The 22,011-nt window shown below is 40.1% G+C and overlaps 1 protein-coding gene across 1 annotated transcript in view; it reads left to right on the top strand.

Moving 5' to 3' along the window:
- Positions 1-951: 951 nt before the first annotated feature.
- The window catches only part of cacna2d2a (calcium channel, voltage-dependent, alpha 2/delta subunit 2a), a 50,500-nt gene continuing 29,440 nt past the window's right edge, over positions 952-22,011 (top strand). Inside the window, exons 1-3 of the mRNA XM_053315540.1 lie at positions 952-1,183; positions 13,471-13,602; positions 13,831-13,888. Coding sequence (XP_053171515.1) covers positions 952-1,183; positions 13,471-13,602; positions 13,831-13,888 — 422 coding nt within the window. The remainder of the gene's footprint in view (positions 1,184-13,470; positions 13,603-13,830; positions 13,889-22,011) is intronic.

Raw genomic sequence — 22,011 nt, 5'->3', positions numbered from 1 at the left:
TAAATTGTGTTTAGTTAACAAAGATTCAACCATGAACCAACCTACGTTTTCATTTATGAATGTTGATCCATAAATGTGACCTACTATAGTATGTGTTGCTTTCTAAGAATGCATCTAACAGGGTTTTAGTGAGCACAAAAAGGAAAGAAACTTAAATGAGATCAAGAATAAGCTAATAAACTGACGAAAGAGAGTGGGGTTATATCTTGCTTCCTTTTTTTTTACATCCCACAATCAGTTCCTCCTGTGGCACAGATCAGAAAAGATCACAGAACAGATCACAGAACAGATCAGAACAGGCACAGATTGTCCTCCATTGATAACTTATAAAGATAAAAAGCTTAAATGTCAGTTTTGCTTTTTATCTTCAAACTTTCTTTGATATCTGACACTTTCCTAATGCAGTATGTGTGCCTGGCTTTCTCATTATCTACAATGGCAAGACTGAAACTGGAAAAAAGAGCCAAAGCACATACGAAAGATCCAGTATTAGCACAGTTTTTTAATTTAGACAATCACAGGCGACAGACACAACATTAAAGATGATGAGACAGTCTGTTATGAAATATGTTATCATTCAAATGGGTGGGAGACTAAACAGTGATTAAGTGGTGTTAGTTGCTAGTTATTGTTGGGGTTAATTTGTATGACACCTCATGTGTCTGTGATAGTCATCTTGGGTACTAATGAGTCTCTGTTTGGTGTCTGCTCTGATACCTGCTGTTGTTCTCTGATGAGAGGGAGAGTCGAACCACCTAAATCTGTAAGCAGACAAAAGGCGGAATGATTGCTACTTTTGTGCTCAACATTATCCAAATGTTATGTGACTTAATATGTGAGTCAGAAGAGAGTAGGAGACAAAGAGAATGTGTTTGTGTAGATGTAAATTTGAATGTACCAGTGCCACAGATTGCACTGTAAAGGTTTCGGTTGATGAAAGAATGCGGCGCTATGTTTGCACATTTCTCTTTCCACTTGTTTTCATTTGTATGCTCACTCATATTTGTGTGGTGTGTGGGTGCGTGTGCATGCGTGTGTCTACAGACAGAGGATGGAGAAGAGGAGAGCCCGCTGGAGACCTCGACCTCTTTGGAGCTGGAATTTGTGGAAGATCCCAATTTTAAAAACAAGGTCAACTACTCCTCCAGTGCGGTCCAGATTCCTACAGACATATACAAAGGCTGTGAGTATACAAGCATACTTGTTTTTTATTAGTGCTCTGGTGTAAAGGTGAGTGACTGGCACTACATATATGATTATTTGAATTATAAAATACACGTATTAACACATTAACTAAATTTAGCCTCTACAGTAAAAGGCGCAGAGCTGCCTCCTGACCAGTGTATGAGTGCAAACTGCATTTTCTTTATATGGCCAAAGATGAGCATGGTGTAACACCTTTAAAAACAACTAATTACAAAAAAGTGTATATAGTGCACACAAACAAACTGATAACCACACAGAAATAGGTTCTTAAATGCATGTGATCAACGGCATCATGAACACTGACTACACTCTAAAGCTAGGAGAAACCGATAAATTAGACCTCACCCCCATTTTTTGGAACTGGAACAAAATGTGTGCCAAATCATATCCAAACACACACCTCTATCCCCATATCACCCCATTAGCTACTACAATACAATATTTAACATTTATTGTCAGTCAACACTGTAGCACACAACCTGTTATTGGTATTTACATTATTGAACTTGGTGATGTTGGCTGTTTCCCTTACAAGCAAATCGTAAAATGGTAATGAGAAAAAATGAATTGGTAATATATAGTGTAATGTACATAAGGAGCCTACTGTCAGCAGGTTTTCGTTTACCATGCATGTTCCAAGAAAGCTCCACAAATTTTTCATGCGGACCACTGGGCAGTGGATAGATGACATTCTTCCGTTCTAAATTGACCTCTCCCCTCTTTCTCAGCGTGTTAGCTCAATCTCTCCCTCCTTCTATTTTAGCCAGCATTTGGCACACTAACATGATTCTAGATGACAGATGCTCTCTCACACCAGATCTCTACTGTATTTTTTTTTCTATATGGCCATGGACTCCCCCGCTCATGGACCTTGCCCTTCCTGCCTGGCACCGTGCTGCCCTGCAGACATAACACCCTCCTTACTCTGCAGCTGCCAAATGGACAAAAGGGAACACATGTACCTTCCAGGATTCTGATTTCGCTTGGCGTGTTCCCTCTGTTATCCACCTCTAACCTTTCGGACACTCTCTGTCTGCCTTTTTAAAGACTCAAAAACCAGAGCATGTGCAGACAGACAGTCATTTCCACAGAGGCAATTTTTTTATTTCCTTTTATTGTCTAGCTTCTTCGGCTTCATTGTTGAACAGGCAGTGTATGGCACCTGTCTGTAACAATGCCCCCCAACTGTGTCTCCAGACAAATCTTGTCAGAATTAGACACTCTTGGTTCAGGTGGAGATGTCAAAGGCCACAGCCAACTCACAATAGAGCAATCAGGCCTGCACATTGTTCCCAGAGCCAATTCGTGCCAGCTCTGGTTCCCCTGTCTGAAGATATGAGTCAGAGAATAAAGGCCTCTTGATTGAGCCTGGTGGAGACTAGAGGAGTAGAGTGGTACAGTGCATGGAATTAGTTTTTTTCATTTCTCTTCTGTGGAAAATGTTTACTATTGATGTTGTTTAGTTTGCTCCCATTGCGCAGTCTGCTGTGCTGAGATTGCCAACTGTAGATTTTGTGCCAACTCCATCATGAACAAGTGTGCTGTGTTTTAGTCGACGTTGATGAATAAACAGTGATTTAAAAAAACAAAAACAAAAAAAACAGGTTGCAGCCGAAACATACAATAAAGACAGCTAAACCAAATTTCCCATACGCAAATGTAGATATTATTATATTGAGGAAAAAATTACAACAAGCAGAAGTCACAGGAGCTTCATTTGCTTTAAAGAGATGGTGGAATTGGATTATTATCTCTATGTCATGTTCTGCACTGGTCCCACCAGTGGGAGACTGCAGGGTGCCTTGGAGAGGATGTAATGTGGGCGGCTTGTTGTCCTCTGGGTCTGGAGAGGTCTGGATCCACAGTATGTCTGTGGGGTTAGGATTAGCTGAAGAGAAGCAGTGTGAGTGGGTAGATGCAGCCGTGGTTCCTCAGGGGGAGGCCGGAGGAAAGGCAGAGAAAAGAAAGCCGTAGGAAGAATGGAGCACAGTCCAAAGTACAACACAATATTCAACAGTTGTGCAATTCTCAAGTGTTGTTTATTAGCACTTGTGCTTTGATTTGTAGACATTGTTAATGCACTGAATGAATTGACTGTTTTCCAGAAAATGGCAGTATGAATTGAGAGTCACAGCAAAATGGGTGTCCTTGGAGATGGACTGAGAGAGAAGCACAGATAGAAGGAAAGATAGAAAGAAGAGAAGCAACAGGAAAGTGAAGGAGAAGAGACACTTTAATAATAGAAACCATTTAGAGCAAAAGAAGCGGTCTCTTTTTTTTCCTTTTTTATATTGTGATCCTTTCAGCAGCTAAATGAGGCAGTGTATGCGTCCTGGTTTGATTTGTCTGCTAGGCCCCATGTCCGTTTATTGAGATTGAGAGTGTTCCCTGAGCGCAGTAATGAACCATTTTATGATTCATTATCCCACTGCTGATTCCTGCTGCCAAGTCTGCAAACTTTCTAATTAGCTTAGGTCAAATATTCATACAGTTTTCTTCTAATTATCATTGCTTATTACAGAATGGACATTGCAACACAGCCACAGAGGAATAAATTGATGTGGGTGGTATCATCCATGGAGAAACAGGTTTTATTCCCCCTGTGAATGTTACAGAAATGGTGAGGAAGAGGCAGGGATTTGCTGAATAATTGCAGGGGAACAGCTTTGGGTATATAATCACTGACAAATAAGGATGAAAACAGCGAGGGAATACACAAATTATTCTTTGGCGACTATATTTTAGATTCAGGGGAATCTCTCTAGTAAATGGACCAAGTTGTTATTGCAGATGGAGGCTACTAAGCTAGATTGGGTCATTCTACAGTCGCATGTACATTATAACTTTTTTTTAAAAGGTAGTAATAAATGTGTGTATAGTATACAAATAGTGTATTACTGCATTACTATTTGTATGAAAATAAGCAGCCGTGGGTCCCATCAAGTAGTAAAGAAAACCACCAATGAATATGTGATGTCCTTTCATTAAATTTAAAGTTTAATTACGCTGCATACAGCGCCCTTTCCAGCGGCCTAACATCATGTTGTCAGTTTCCTATTGTAGTCAGGCACTGTGAGAAACTTGCTTATCAGAAATGAATGGTGACGACTGGCTAACTGTGTGTGCAGATGAAAGAATGGATGGAGCTTAAATGTTTTGCATGGAGTGATTAAACCACCCGCCACACATGCACACGCACACACACACACACACACACACACACACACACACACACACACACACACACACACACACACACACACACACACACACACAGATCACTACCACCCTTCTTATATTTGCCCGCCTGATTTCTGCCACTTCTCTTGACATAGTTTTATGACTACATGTTTTAGGTCACTAATGAAAAACCAGGTATGCTTTACACAATGCCAACATTTTCAAAATTTACCTTAAGTTTTGAGACTGATTTTTCTAGACTTTGAGACTTTGGCTACTAAACAGATAGATCAGAGGGTAGACTAAGTTGGTCGTCGATGCAATAGTGCTGTCAATTAATATTCTATATTCAATTATATAATTTAAAAAACATGTGATTGTGAATATTAATATTTGATTGTGAATTTGAGTATTTTTAGACATTATTTTATTTGTTTACTTTGTAATGTGTAGGTATGTAGATGTTTTGAAAGTGTTGTATTGGTTTGCTGTCTTATAGATATAATGTGCAAAAATAGACATTTAGCACAAATATGTAATGTAAAGTGTGCATAATGTATAAACTACATAATAGGCTAAAACATTTAATTATTTGTGATACTTAAATTAACAAGAGTGGAAAATCAGTACCTACAGTAAAGCAGGAGCAAGCTTGTACTCGCTGCCCTTTGAATGCTTCATCTTGCTACAGCACTCTCTGGTCTGTGGTCGGATCCCCTCTGGGGCGCCCCTGGCAAAAAAATCATCCATTTCACCTTTGTAAAGAGCAAATTGCATGGGTTGTATGTAATGTGCAATGGAAAATTCAGTGCACCTGATACAGCATATAGAGATCTGTTCTGACCTATTCAGTCGCCTTTACATTAGCGCCGCTAAATGTATGCATATTTATGCTCTTTGCATTCATGTTTGCAATTTTAGTTATGCTTTTTGTGAAGAATATTAGACAATGAAAACATACATAGATTATATAGACTAAGACTCACTCATCAGGATAGGAAAGTGGTCAACTCGCCACTTTGTAACCTTTCCTCCTGCTAACTTTGCTACATCGCCAGTCAAGGTTGAGGTTGAAGTAACGTGAAAGGTCAGGAAATGATCAGGCCAATCGGACTCCGCCCTCCAGGCTGCACTACACAACACAGTCTAGACCATGTTCCAGGACACCACTGTCAATGTCACCGATGACATTGATGCATTCGCTGAGTCTGCGGTGCATTTATTTGTGAAACAACAAACGCTACTGTACCTAAAACTACAGTTAACTCACCACCAGAAACCATGGATAACCAGAACCATGTGGGGTGCCTTAAAAACAAACACTGCTGCCTACAACTTAGGGCTACAGTCTGGAAAATGCACAATTGACAGCAGTACCCTACAATGTAAAAAGAGAAGTAAAGGAGGCAAAAAGGGGCTGTGGGAAGAGAGTGGAATTACTATTCCAGGAGGGCAATCCCAGAAGCATGTGGTAAGGCCTAAGAACTGTGACAGCCCACCCCCAACTTTTATGCTCACTTTGAGGCCGGCCAGCAAGCAAAAACAGCTGAAACTGAGGTTAAGGATGGATGGGTGCACCTTTTACACCTATCAGCCTTTCTGAGCGTGATGTTAGAAGGAATTTCAAGCGTGTGAACATCAAAAAAGACAGTATCAGTGGATGGGTCCTCAAACTACATGCTGACCAACTAGCACCACTGTTCACAATGATATTCAACCTGTCCCTTGCTCAGTCTGTCATACCCTTGTGTTTCAAGAAGTCCATCATCATTCCTGTGCCCAAGAAAACAAGACCAGCCTGCATGAAGGTCTACCATCCAGTGACACTCACCTCTGTAGTGAAAAGCTGTGAACAGCTGATAAAGGAGTACATCTTCTCCTCACTACTCTGCATACTGGACACTTTACAGTTTGCCTATTGTTCCAACCGATCAACAAAAGATGCCATAGCACACATCCTCCACACTATCCTGTCTCACCTGAACAAGAAAGGAAGATATATGAGACTACTGTTCATTGACTACAGTTCAGTGTTTAGCACCATAGTTCCCTCCACCAGGCTTGTCACAAAGCTCAAGGACCCCTGGGATGGATCCTTGACTTCCAAACAGGCAGACCCCAGGTGCTGAGGGTAAGAAGACACACCTCATCTACCCTCATCCTTAATACCAGAGCACCGCAGAGCTTCTGTTGTCCTCCCTGTACACAGAGGACTGTGTAGCCACTTTCAACTCCAACACCATCATCAACTTTGTTGGTGACACAGCTGTGGTGGGCCTGATCATATAATGAAAAGGCCTACGTGAAGGAAGTAGAGGACCTGACCCACAGCTGTCAGGACAACAACCTACTTCTGAATGTCAGCAAGACTAAGCAGCTCATCATTGGGAAGAAGCAAGGAAGCAACTAGTCCCTGCTCAATATCAACATGTCCTCAATGGTGAGGGTGGACAGCTTCAAGTACCTTGCTGTCCAGAAGGGCCAGACCTGGGGGCTGCATACTGACTCAGTCATGAGTTAGACACACAAAGACTGGTTCACCACAAACGCTTGAGGAAATTTCAGGTTTCACCTTAAATACTGAGGAGTTTCTACTCCTGCACCACCAGACGGAGTACACGACTGTGTAGTACAGAATCAACACTGAACAGGACTGCTAGGCCTTGCTAAGAGTGGTTGATTTGGCTGAATATAAAATAGGCAGTGCTCTACCCTGCCTAAAGGATATTTACATCAGGTGCAGCAAGAATAACGCGAGGTGAATCATTAAGGATTGAAAAGGAGAGAAAGATTTACATCTGCAGGGTTTCATTTGAATATAACTATCTCTGATGTCTCTAAAATGGATTTGAAGAGAAGTCCGCTCAAATGGGACTCAGACGACAAAGGCACATCTTCAGACTCAGGTCTGTTCACAAAAAGAAGTAAAAGTAGTAATAAGATGAATGAATGCGTTGTGGTTTTTACTCATTTTATTGGCTGTGGCTCCAATTAGTGACTGTTCCCACTTTACCACAGTATTTGCTATTGCCATTTCTACAGTAACACTACATTTGTCATCTTGAAGTCACAAGCTGTGAATATTGAAATTTGCTTCAGTTAAATAAATGGCGGGTGTGTGTGTGTGTGTGTGTGTGTGCACATAGAGTACATGCAGCCTGTATTCCTTTCATATGCCTCAGGTTCCTCCAATGGAGGAAGCTTCCCTGTCAACTAACTCACGCCACGCTGGAGATCAACTCAGCCCCTCTCAACATCAAGCCAGATTTAAATGTGTGGAAAAAAGCAAGAGGGATTTGTGGAGAAAGAAAGGAAGAAAGAAAGAAAGCAAGAGAAAGTGCAAAGAAAGGGATTTAAAGTTAAACCAAAAGGGAAAAAAGACATTATAAACACTGTAGGCTATATTTCTGTCAGTCTTGACTTTACAGACTCCATCTTTTACTCTGCCCGTCACCCATCCACCACTATAGTGTGTGCCTAGTGAAGGGGCACTATCATTTACCCACACACTAATTAGAACAGTCAACACAACAAACTCCACTTCACTCACCACCAGGCTCAGAAATTACATTTCATGTGTTTGTTATTTACTGCTCTTCTTTAATTAGAAAAAATATTTGGAGGAGCACTCTGGAGGTCTGGTGAAATATCTCTCTTCTGTCTTATTCTCTATATTGAATAATCATCCCTCCTAAGATACATTTCCATTTGTTTCCTCCTTTCACAGTTTGAGATTACCATTTGGCAAAATGGAGTTCCTCGATGGCAAATGCGCTCACACTAAATGCTATTCCTCAGTGAAACAGTTTTAATTATAATTAGTTAATGCAACTGTTTCAGTTGCCAGGGAATTCTCTGACAAGTAACCTAATAGTGTTTTGTAAAGTCAACTACAAATTAGGTTATACTGTGTCTTCTGGATCTTATTTTTCTTAACCAATGGTACAAAAAGACAGCTTTCTTTGAGAAGGCTCAGACTTTGTTGCTTTTTTTTGTGGATGTGTGAGCTGCTGCCAGTTCCTGTAGCTGCCTTTTCCTCTGCAGGATGAAAGGTTTAAGGTTCAGGCTCTTTAACACTCAGCCAGGCCACAAAGCAGCCCTGAAGGAAGAGGAATGAAGGGGAGACAAGGAGGAAACAGGAGAGAGAGAGAGGCGGGGGTAGATGCAGAAGAAATTGGGTTAACAATAGAGAAAGGCAAAGTGTGTGAAGTACATACAGAAAAATCAAAGAATGGTTTTTCAAACTGCTTGTGTTTGTTCACTCAAATTACAAAAAGACATTTTCTCACTTACCTTTAATGTTTTTGAAAACAGCGAGGCCCCAGTAACTGGGATATTGTTTCTGGAAAGATATGTTGTGGATGGATTTTTTTTAGAAATATCACTGAGCATCACACACTAAAACTTCACACACCTCCATTGTTTTGGGGTGAAGGGAAAAACATAAGAGTTGGTTAACTCAAAATGTAGACATGTTAAACTATCAGTCTGCATGGCTCAGCACCACAAGGGTAAGTGAAAAACATCTTTTTATAAATAGAGTGACCCTTTTAGGAGAAATCAGACCAGTAGTTTTCTTATACAATTTATATTAGTCTGTCTGTTTAGAGCCAAAGAAAGGACAGCTGTACATTTTCAGTGAGGTATAAAGCATATAAAAAAACATCCCTTTAATATATAACTACATGCATTATAGTTGGTAATTGACTAACATTCAAAACAAGCTGTATTTGCCTGTATTACCCTGCCTGTCTCTAAGTAACGCCAGGATTAAACTGCATCACTACCACTTAAAAGTAGAATATGTAAACGCATTATGGCGATGACAGCGATAATAGTTATGACTCTTCAAAGGGACTCGGCTAATGGCTTTAGCTCCATTACCATTATGGATTTCTTATGAGGGACCACTTGTGTTCCACTATGATATATTACAGGCCAGTGTGCCGTGTTTTTTTTTCTTCTGTGCTGTGTGTACAGTAAATGCATGTACCAATTTCTCTAATGTTGGATTAATATAAGGCATAAGGCACAGATAGGTTTGGATGGCTCTTTATCTTGGGTTTATCAGTGTGAATAATGTGTGTATGAGGGTTTGTGGGGTGGGGGTGGGGGGTCCCTACTTGGTGTGCAGTCTTGCTCCATAAAGGGGCAAAGCCAAGGGTGCTCTAAATGTCAGGGGAGCGGCGACTGATGAATTACCTTTTAAAGATATCACAGAGAAGTGCGTTTCACGTGAAAGATGAGCCCAACTCAGCGCTCGGCCCTGTCTGCCTGTGTGAGCATATTTCCCCCCCAGGGGAAATTTGTCTTTTTATCAACTGTCCAAAGAAGTCACGGCATATCCTAACCGAATAAATCAAAGAGAATTAGTTTGCTGTGTTCTCTTATCTCTGATGTGGCTGTTTTTTCTGCAGAGATCACCTGCAGATGTGTGTTAGTGTGTGTGTACCTGTGTGTTTGCAGAATTGGATTGACAGTAGAGGTGGCTCACATCTGCTTGTGACTGGTTTGGTTTCAGTTGGCAAACAAATGTACAGATTTTTCTGTCTTGTTACCTTTGAGTCAAAGACTCAGACTGGCCAGTCTTTGTGTGTGAATAAACACTCACAAACACCATCTCCACCACCAGTAGATGCATCATGAATACACAAACATTAAGGAAACATACAGTAGCTAGCACATTTCAGCTGTTGAGTTAATGTGTGTGTGTGTGTGTGTGTGTGTGTGTGTGTGTGTGTGTGTGTGTGTGTGTGTGTAGCCCTAGGAAACGATGTGACTGATAATCATTCTTGCATAGCCAGAGTTTGGTTAATACCTTGATGTTCGTCAAGGTAGCGGAGATGGTGCTAGTTTTACACAGAGGTCTCAGGATGTCTCTTTGCCCTTGGCCTGTCTGGGACAGCTATCATTACAGACCCAGTGCTTTCCCAGATAAGAGTCCCCAGGACTTCACAGCACACAGGCTGCTGCTGTAGCAACCTGCTGCGATAGCTCATGCTTAAAGGATAATGCTTTTTACACATTAATCAGATGGCTCTTTGACCACAGAGTATTGCATGGCCCAGATGAAACTGAAATACACATTTTGGTTCCCTGATAATCCAACAAAATATCAGTGAAATAAAGTGACCGCTCTCATTGAAATGAATCTGATCACGGGAGCAACTGCGATAAGTTTGAAATCTAATGGTCAAAATGGTACAAATGATACTTATTGTCTCACTTATTTATTTTATTTATTTATTATTATTATTTTAATACATTTAATTTCAGTGAAATTCAGATTTGGCTACAATAAGGGTTTACTTGGTGAAAGCTCACTAAAGAATGTCCTTTGAATTTTACAACAGGGGTCTGGCAATAAGCAGGACCCAAAAAGGGATTTTTCTGTCCATGTTTAATATAGAGTTGTCTGGTTCAAATGACATGAAGGTCATCCAAATGCTCTTAGTCCAGTTGTTAATTTTAGTTATTTTGTCAGCCATCTGGTTTTCCAAGAGTTTTAACATAGTGTTGGATTCTGCCCAGTGTCATGTTGTCAGACACCCTCTTGGGCAAGAGTTCAGCTCATGTAGGTCCTGGGGTGAGACACTCATCCAATGTCTCTGGAATTCAAGAAGGGTTTGTCCCTGAAATAGAAAAACAAGTCTGTCTTCCTACCTCCTTGAAAATAAAGACAATGAACAGGCTGTCCTCTACATTGTATTGTGAGAGAACATAAAGCTGTTTTGCTTTCGAATTCTGGTACAATGCAGTTAAGTTTGTCACCAAATAACTGCACAATAGAGAGTTGATAAAGCATGAGACTGGCATGATGAATAAACCAAAATGAGCCATGTTCTGATGTCTATTACATATTGTGAAAAAATGTAAACTAATCAATATTTGACCATAATCATGTCCTAGAATCTGCAATTATCCTTCAGCAGTTTAAAGTGAAGTTTGTTTTTTGTTTTTATTCTCTCCTTTCCTCATGGGCGCGAAATTGGCTTTTTGGGTATGAAAGCAGCCATTCATTTGTGTTAATTTCTGTGTTGGTTTCCATCAATCGCCCTCCCCCTCTCTCTGGGTTTTATGTTTATCATCATCTGTAGGGCTGCCTCTATCCTCCTCCAGTCTTCCTTTTTTGTTTATGTCTATGAATTTTGAGAAAAACATTTTGAGGAGCTCCCCTTGGTGATGGCAGCATTTGGCTTTTATATATTCCTATCCTCCAGACACTGCTTAGTGCTGCTGTAGTGAGAGCGTGTGCGTGTTTGTTTGCATTTGTTTTACAGGATACAAGAGAGTAATGAAACAAGGCTTTTGTTTTGAGCTACACATTTAGAGAGTTTGGCAGTGTGGGACTGAGCATTTTGCTCAAAAACTAGAAACAACATATATATATAATTTTTTTATAATGTCACTGTGATTGTGAAGGTTTTAGGCTTACAGACAATTAGGTGATTGGTGTGTGAGAGGAAGGTTAGTAGCATAATTCTTACCTCTAAACTGACAGCTCGTCAACGACTGAGCGGTAATTGAAAAGCATGGGAAAAGTGGATAATGATCGTTTATTTGTGTGAAATTCAAACGAGGAGTTGAGAAAAGCTGGACTTGTCGGTTCAGAGGCTTATCTAGCTTTGGTTGGCTGAGTAATTAAATCAGAGGAGCGAGTGAAGTTCTCCTCAGCTCAGCGCCTCGTCTTGTTTCCTCTTTAATCAGGTGGCTATTAAACCTCTGATTGCACTTCCCATCTTCTGACTTCAGCTTAGCTATTAAACACAGACTGGCAGCATTTTTGGTTTGTGTGTGGTTTTTGTGCATGTGTGTGTGTGTGTGGATGCATATTGTTTCATTCTATAAGGATGGAAAAAATGTCATCTGCATCTAAATTGAAGGAAAATGAGTAAGGACAGTGTAAATACACTATAAGTTACGAGGTTAGACAAGACATGTTGACGTAGTGTTATTCCACTGCCACCAACGGCGTGTTATTCCACTTCTTGTTGACTAGATGATGAATACTTCTCCCCACAACCATAAATCCATTTCACAGAGTACTGCTGACCTGTGAGATATATCTGTGACCTTACGCTTTAACTCAAAACACACACGTTGATGGGTTTAGCTTCGCATGCACAAGCAGACCAGTTCATTTTCTGTCTTTGTTCACCTCTCTCTCCTCTCTTCTCTTACACTCACCAAACAATCATAAATCCTCTAACACTCGCACACACACACACACACACACACACACACACACACACACACACACACACACACATCCATGGACATTTGCAAAAATAGTTTGTCTTTCTCTGCTATCAAAAACCCAGAAGTGACTGCCTCCACATGCTGCGAGTGACACATGACCTCTTCCAAGGTCTTCTTAGATTCATCCTCAGAGATCAACCAGATTAGACTGATGCCCTGCTCAGACGGTTACCGCTGGCTGAGCTGCCTGCATACATCCGCTCTTACGTACTCCGCTCACTGCTGCCGCCATGGACAAGGTTGTTCAGTATGGAGAGTTGACCTTTAGGTTACTATCAGAGAAAAAGTGTGTTTTGTATTTTACCTACATTATATTTATGGCTTGGTATTTCACTTTGTATTAATATATAAATGAATTTATCTGTGTTTATTTTGCATATGAAAAAAACAGGTGGAATAAAATGAGTAATACAAAACTTGAAAATCGGATTATTAAAAAAAAAACTATTTTCAGGGCAAGCAGTCTGTCGTTTAGGCATTTATTGCTTTTCTGTTCTTACTGTGAGGGACTATAGCACATAATCAGTAACTCATTTGCATTTTCTCTCAATATTTTCTCTGTATTTTTCATACCCAGAAGCATATTCTGAGTTGTGCTCATTGCAAAAGGACCTAATTTACCAAAAACCAGGGTCAATAGTATCCATTTGCAGCAGGAATCATAAAACACTTTTAGGATGCATGGGTACATTAAAATCTGGGTGAAACTTATCTGCTCTTTTTGTAAAATAAGCTTTTTCTGTGAAAACTTGTTAATTTGGAAAGAGTATTATTCAATACTGTGAGTCTGAATTTGTGTGTTTCTCTCTGTGTGTGTTTCTACAGCCCCAGTCATCCTAAATGAGTTAAATTGGACCCAGGCCCTGGAAAGGGTCTTCATTGAAAACCGTCGGGAGGACAGCTCTCTGCGCTGGCAGGTGTTTGGCAGTGCCACAGGAGTGACTCGATACTACCCAGGTAGGCCGCAGGGTACTGAGTCAACAGTCTGCCTTATAACTGACTGCAAGATAAAGTCTAAATTGACCCTAGGGCTCCTGGGCGGCAGAACATTGGCAATCTCTTATCAGATGGCTGTACTGGTAACTCGATAGACAGAATGAAATTATGATTACTTTGATCTAATCTGATCTGAACTATCCTACAGTGCGCTGTACGGTCTATAACTTACTTTCTTACTCTCTCAAGCCACTCCATGGAGAGCACCCAACAAGATTGACCTGTATGATGTCCGCAGAAGACCATGGTAAGTGATGTCTTCATCAGGACCTATATTGACATGGTGCTTTGCCATAGCATAATTCATTATTAGTGTAACTTTATTTCTTTCACTACTAATTCCTACTGACCATTTTAGGAAGAATAAGAAGAAAGACCAATTATACTGATGATTTTCATGGGCATAGATTTCCTAATCCAAGACGTATCATATTAAAGTTTGGCTTTGAGGAATTTACTCATTTGAAATTGACTTTAATAAAGTAGCTGTAACAGACACATATTAGGTAAAAATATGTTTTACTTGAAGATGTGAATATACATATTAATTTTTTTATTAATTTCCTTATCCAAATGATTGTTGGAAAGTGTGAGTACCGGGTACAGAGGTTTGTAAAGCTCAAAACGGACTGACAGACAGCCTCTAACCAATACAAACATCAGCAGGAGTAGCAGTGCAAAAGTAAAGAAAATTGCAGAAATTTAACTTGTCAATGCAACACCTGTGATGTAAGTAGCAGCACTGTCATGCTGTCTTAATATTGTGACAAACTGTTGCGATGAGATCTGAGTCTACACACATGCTGTAAACACATTTGTTAAAATAGAACCATAAAACTCTGTCCAAATATTTTGACTCTGCATATAACCTTTGTTTCATTATATTAAAGTTGATTCGCAGTCTTTTCCTCTTCATAATTTTCAGCTTAGTGTCACATTAAAAAGGAGGAACCTACTTACATACAACAATTTTAAATTATGTCATAATTACGCTACACTAAAATACTCTCCACAGCAGGTACATACTGTATAAATCAACGCGGCTGTCATTAAAACACTTCCTTTAAAGAAAGCAAGGTTTAGAGGGACATCATTTTTTGGATAATTTTTCTAAACTGGCTGCCTAAAGCATGTCTGCACATCAGACGGCTTTATGAATGTAGCCACGTTTACAAAGAAAAGGCTTTAACTCCTAATTCCAGCCTGCGTCTGGTTTCTGTAGACCTCCTGTGCTCCTCCAACCTGGTGCTAAATAAAGGATATTGTTTAATGGAATGAGATCAAAACGTTTTCGTGACCCGTATTTATCTTAGTAAGTGATAATGTGGAAAGCATTACCTCTTTCTACAAGGACAAAACAAGATAGGGGCTAATGTTTTTGTTTAAAGTGGCCACCTTTGCTTGTGGTTCTCAGTGCAACAGCTGATCCCTGTACAGACTGCCAGGGTGGGCAAGTGTGACGGGCTGGACAGAACTAGGCTGTGTTGGGCCAAACAGCCCCCTCACCCACCTGCCCAAGCTTCCTGTCCACGCTTCCACATTCACTCTACCTGCCACTGTCAGATCGGCTTTGTGGCAGCCCTGCCTGTTGCCTGGTTACAGGTTGGAGTGAACTGGACATAATCATGACAGCAATGTTGATTAGACGTGACCCCGTTTTCCATCTCTGTCTCGGTCCAGCTCAATCTGAGTGGCTTTTTGAGGTCAGGCCAGGCTGTCAGATGAAGTCAATGAGCTCAGACCAAACAAACAAAAGACAAGCAAGGAAGCCTTATCAGTCTGGCGAAGGTTGTATGAAATTTAAGATCCAAGATACACAATCTTGACACTGTAAAATGTAGACACTTCTGAAATATACTAAAAGTTAATTAAATATGAGAGTAGTCATTTATTGTATGTGTAATTAGAGTTTAAAGGCTCAGTCAATATTTTGAGCATAGAAATTACAGGTATACTGACATACACATTTCACTAGTCTATCAGTTAGTATGGAAATTTTGAATTGGGGTATTGTTGTGACATTTTTATCACGTTTGAGGTCTCCCTACTGAACCACTGCCACAGTCGGTAACACTATAAACATGAAAGATACTGGAAAACACTAGGCACTATGTAATAGTACAAGTTAAAACAAGGATCCTGTCTCTGATCTGTCAACGCAACAACTGAAGTACATCCGAGTTTAATTCTCTTACACATGCTTTGACTGGGGGACTATTCCCGGAGACAGGAAGAAACAAGGAAAGAGAGATGAGGGGGGCTGCTGAGCGACAGCGGCGTCTCTGACAAGGTTAGACAGAGGAGGAGGTGTATTTTTGCACAGAGGAACACCTTGTCACCCCCTGGTCCTCCATGTTTGTCACTGTCATTTCTGTCGAGCTTTTCCTCATGTCGAAGCCTTCGACACTCCTGTGGCCTGTTGCTTAGCAACTCGTGCCCAGCCGTGGTGAGTGGCGGTACCGTGGCAGGGAGTGTCATGATATGTCAGGTCAGACTTGTGTGATTATAGTCTAACATGCTGTCTCCTCAACTGACATTCTGTGGAAAGGTCGGCCAATCACACGTTAGAAAAACAGTGCAAGGGGGTTAGGTAAACCCGTCATGTGTGTTTAGGATGGCAGGATGGCAGCAACTGTCACAGGGACAGTAACACAAACAGTAACAGAAACAGTAACATGAGTTGTTAGGATGAACACAACTAATGTACCAACTTGATGTTAAAGTCAGACTGAAATTGTTTTGCTGTTTATGCTACATTTGATACATAATGGTTTTTTTTCACTTCTCTCTCGTTCTTTTGTTCGCTGTGTTCACTGTTACGTTATCAGAGTGGTGAAGAGGGACTGAGAGAGCCAACCAATCTCTCAGGATGCGTTCACAGATACTCAGGAAAGATACTGTTCTGTTGAAGCACTCATTTCAGAGTGTTAGCGAATGTTAAGCTAAGTGCTAGCTTCCTGAGTGTCTGTGAATGCATCTTGAGAGCGAATGCACTGAGACCGACTGAGATGAATAAACGGAGTGACTGACTGAACGAGACTGACAGGAGAGATATGAATGGAGTGACTTGAGTATCTGGGCTTAATCTCTCTTTTTTAATAACACACATAACAGTAACGTGGCCCAGTTCGTTACAATATATCTGCCAAGCTTTTAAACATGTTTGTCAGCATATTGGGTCTTTATTTCTTTATTTAGTAGCCCTTGCTGAAAGTGAACAAAAAATGAAGACAATAAATTAGCTGATTTAGCCGGAGTCTACTCTCTATTTACCTTCAATGCATGTAAATTTAATATCAAGGTGTACTGTATACACATTAGCCACTGTTGTATTTTACATAATCATGAAGTTGCAGCTATGTACTTACCTTGAACTACTGTGTTGTGTTGACTGTTAGCATGATCGTTTGAGAACGAGGAGCTGAGAACCGTGCATTATGCTTCATCACTAAACAAAGTTGTACTGGAAACACGACTGAACAAACTAATGAACGAACTATATGAACCAATTCTTCCTGCCGAACTGACCGACGGGAACTGAATCTCAACAGCGAATCATGAAATCCATCACTCGTGAAAGCTAGGCTAACTAGTTGCTACTCATGAAGTGGAAGCTAATTGATTTCCACAAGTTTTTATCTTTTGTTCATGTTATTTCAAGACCTGCTGACGCAATAGCTTCTTCACATCCAGTGCTGTGTTCACCCCATCTTATACAAAAGAGTGGTCTAGCTAGCTAGCTGTCTCTCTTTTATTGGTACAGTTGTGGGAGCTGCCAAGCCGTCAAACCAGACCAGACCGTTAAAACTCACAACAGCGAGTAATCCTGTAACATCAATAATCTGGTGTCTATTTTTTGCGCCCGCCCACAACAGTACAAAAATTACACATACTGAAGAAAAAATTCTTACCTCCTGGAAAGCACCGATGTGGGAGTGCTGTAACAGCGGAATCATGGCCAATTTATTTGTTTATTTATTTAATTTTGGTCATTTCAATTTTGACCAAATAAAAACATTAATAAAAAACATTCATTTATTGATTTCTTAGCTAAAATAGATCAACATTTCAGTGAGACTATAAATACATGTACAATAAATAATGTAAAAGCACAGACATACAGTACAGTCTGACAAATCATCATACACTCCAGTTCTTTCCCTCTAACAAACTCACATATAGATCAGATCACATGTGCTGATATGCCTTATAGATACTGTAGCTTCACAAATGCCACTAAAGAAACGGGATTGCACAGATGTAATCGCAGAAACATGCTTCAGTGACGTTTGCACTGACGCTCTGTCTGTCCCCAAGAAAGTCTCCCAGTGATTTATGATAAAAAATAAACGTAGTGGCCAGCACTCAGGGCTGGTTTGTAGGATAATAGACCTGTAGCTTTTGTGGGGCCGATGGATGGCAGAGTGGCTGACCAGGCTAGAGCTGTCCAGGTGCACCAATGAGGAAAAAGATTGGAGGTCTGCCTGCCTCTGCAGATGGGCTCTCTCTCCGTCTGCTCCCTCACCAACAGCCCCAGGAAAATTAATGGTCCAGTCAACACACTTAATTGTCTCCAATTGCTCTGACATTAATTATTAACATTTGTCCATTATAATGTCTGTTCGTGTTATCAAGGGAAGCGAAGCAGAGGGTGAAGTGAGGCAGAGGGAGAGGAAAAAGTAAAAGGGTGAAGAAAAAATAACTAGAGACAGGCATGGAGTCCTGTTAGCCAACCGTTGCAAAGATCCCATTACCTCCCAGGTTCACAACAGCATGTAGGCTATATCACATATTGATTTCTTCAAAAAGTCAATCTTACCTCTTTGTAAATATTATGACTGCTGGTCAATCCCTGAAGCTGAAGCTCCCCAAAATACCTTTCCCAATATCTAGAGCCCTGAGCTTTGCCTCCTCCTCCTCTCATTCTCTTCACCCCACTTCAGGGAGAATCTGAGTCAAAAGAAAGACCAGAGTGTTAGTGGTGGGACTGAAGGTGACACAAGGCTTTAGCAGTTTTACTTGAAGAGTCGCAATCAAAATTTGACATTTTAGTTTGAGCCAAGATGTAGAGACAAAGCAAGGAGACCACTTTAATTCTAATAGCAGTGGAAACAGACTGGTTGCCAGCCTCCTAATAATTGATACTGATGTATTCCAGTACACATAATTAATTCAATATTCACCATTTCTTTTTGAAAAGGAAAGTGGTAGAAAATTGGGCCTAAAAATGTTGTGTTCTTCTGAAGCCAAAAATATGGAAATGTGAATCTTGGTACTAACACTTCCAATAATCAACAGAAAGTGGAATAAATAAACGACAGACAACATCTCTTTCTCCGCAGGCTCTCTGGGCCCCATCCTCCTATATTTTTATCTTAATTCAATCTTTATTCGCCTGCCACATCCACAGGAGCACTAAGAGAGCAGCAGTCCATAAAATAATAAGCCCATCAGCACAACACAAATCCACGCACACATGGGAGTATGCACATAAACACACCTACACACACAAGCAGTCTTGGTGTGTTATATACAGTTGTCACAGTATTGTGCGGTTACTCTGCTTACAGCTACTGTATGTGATGGGTGCATCTGAGTTTTCACACTGTGAAGGATATTCACACATTAAATCACTACAGTGGATGTACTGTATATACGTCCCACTCACTATATACATATGCTGTTTACAATGCGAGCGATAAACACGGTTCACAATAGAAAATACAGAAACATAAACACACTCATGGATGACTGTGCTCACCATTATGTCAACATACACAACTCAAAATGTACAGTGAGCTGCACGTGTACGGTAGCACAATATAATGAGCCTGAGCCACTTCATGTATCATGCTACGTGTATCTATAACATGTTTCTGAAATGTATGTAGTAGATAATTCCTCCCATTTAAATGTAATGCACAACACTTTGTGGAATGGGTCAGGGTGCATAAACACAATCTCCTGAGAGAGTTAGCCCCCCGGCACTGTTAATGTATTGATTTTACAGCGCTGCACCATGATAAAACTATTTCATGAATTCCAATGAGACTCCTTTACCAGACTGCTGCAAAAGGACCGAAATACAATCACCACAACGTAGAGTATGTCATTGTGTTCATTGCTTGTATAATGCATTTCTTTTAGATTTATGGGGGGTGGCGGCTGTGAATGTGGCTGCTTTAATCTGCTCTCATTTAGAGCGATACCTTATTCCACCTCAGTGTAAAGACCACATGTCTACTGCACACACAAACTGAGTTTTATCTTGGTTGTACATATTGTCACATACATATTTGTGATGGTATGAACATGTTTACATTGTGATGTACATGATGTATGTTATGGCTTTTTGGTATTTTTTTATGAGCATACAAGTCACTACTGCTGCTGTTAATACTTTTCTCAATCAACTCAATTTATTTAAAGGATATCACTAAATAAAAAGCATTGGTCACTTACACATTAGATATTTTCAATTAGCTATTAGCTCAGGCGCCTTTTACTACAGTAATGATACACTGCCTGGCCAAAAAAAAAGGCACCGCCAAAATAAAAGGTCACATGCTCTAATATTTCGTTGGACCACCTTTAGCTTTGATTACGGCACGCATTCACTGTGACATTATTTCGATAAGCTTCTGCAATGTCACAAGACATTGCATGAAGTGTTGCATTAATTTTTCACCAAGATCTTGTATTGATGATGGGAGAGTCGGACCACTGTGCAAAACTTTCTCCACTACATCCCAAAGATTCTCAATGGGGTGAAAGTCTGGACTCTGTGGTGGCCAATCCATGTGTGAAAATTATGTCTCATGGTCCTTGAACCACTCTTTCACAATTTAAGCCCAATGAATCCTGGCATTGTCATCTTGGAATATGCCCATGCATGCCCCTATTAAACATAGCCCTGAGTTCTACAGTTGTTTTTCTACGATTAAAAGTTTGGTGAAATCAAATCGTAGAAAAACAACAGTAGAACTCAGGGCTATGTTTTTTTTTTTTTTTTTAAAGCATATTTTTTCGGGCTTTTTTGTTGTTATGTTTAATAGTGAAAGTAAGAGCATTTCCATGCCCACAATGCGAAGGGAACTTAAGGGATTGGGACCGAACAGCTGTGTAGTCTAGGTATAGGTATAGTAAGCGATGTGGGGGAAAACGAGGAGAAAAGTTGTTGATATTTGAGTGAAAACCAAAATAAAATCTTTTTAAAATAGTAAAACATTAAAATTCTTATCACAAGTGCTCATAATCTGAAGTAACATTTCTACATATAGCCTGTTTTGTCCAAAGCCAAAGGATTGAAATTACAACAATAAATATACTCAAAAAAACAGTATTTACTTTCAATTTTCTTTGGCATTTTTTGTTTAGTAAACCATTAATGTTACATTGCTTTATAGGGGTGAACCTACTCAATTATAAGAAAACAAAACCCGATCAGCTGTATAAGGTAAAAGTTCACTTTGTGAATAATAAATTAGTGTTTCCCTTTTTCAGTAAAATAAAGAGTGCAGGTTTTATTTGCAAACAAAATACAAACAATATTTTGTCTCATTTTGAAGAGGGCTTTCAGAGACTTACATGTTTTATGTATTATGGTTTATGTGAATATAAAGTGTTTTGCACTGTACGATAGGATTTTGCTGTCAAGAAGTTGCACTCACATTGCCAATGATTAGTAATTACTATTTTGACTTAACGTACATACTATTTTATGAGATGTAATTTGTCATTTACTGTAAAGTCATCAAGAATAAAAAAACGCTCTCAGCTGTAGACCAAGAACTGCAGCATTTTAATTTCAGCAACAAGGTTTAAACACTCATCCAAAAGTATACATATATAAATATTAAGAACTAAGATGGAATGAGCTGTTTGCTGAATTAACAAGATCTGAGTCACAACATATAATCACAAGTCAGTCAGAAATAAAATAGTCTCAGGGTTACAATGTTCAAGTACCAGTGGTTAGTTATAGATCATAACTTTTAGTGAATGGACAGAGAGGCCAAAGGCTGATGTGTTGTGTCTACTGGCTGATGGTTGTGGCACGGTGGGACAGAATGGACGACAGGTCTCAGTTCAGCACCAGCCAGGCCCATCTGCTTGTCACCTGGCCTTGGCACGCAGGAGACTGGGTAATGACAGGGAAAGAATGGCATCAGTGGGCAGAAGCTGAGAGGTAATTACTGACTAGAATCCATGCAGAAACAACACATCTGGATCCATGAGTCAAAATATGGAGAATTATACTCTGATGCCGGCCTCAATTCTTGATTTTTATCTGTCATAACCGTAGAACTGCATATCAGCCTGGAGACTGAAAATCCTTGACTCCATCCCGCTCTCTCTGATCCTGATGTT

Source organism: Scomber japonicus, chromosome 3 (assembly GCF_027409825.1).
Source record: "Scomber japonicus isolate fScoJap1 chromosome 3, fScoJap1.pri, whole genome shotgun sequence".
NCBI lineage: Eukaryota > Metazoa > Chordata > Actinopteri > Scombriformes > Scombridae > Scomber > Scomber japonicus.
The sequence above is the reverse complement of the archived record's forward strand: the minus strand, read 5'-3'. Positions and strand labels throughout refer to the sequence as shown.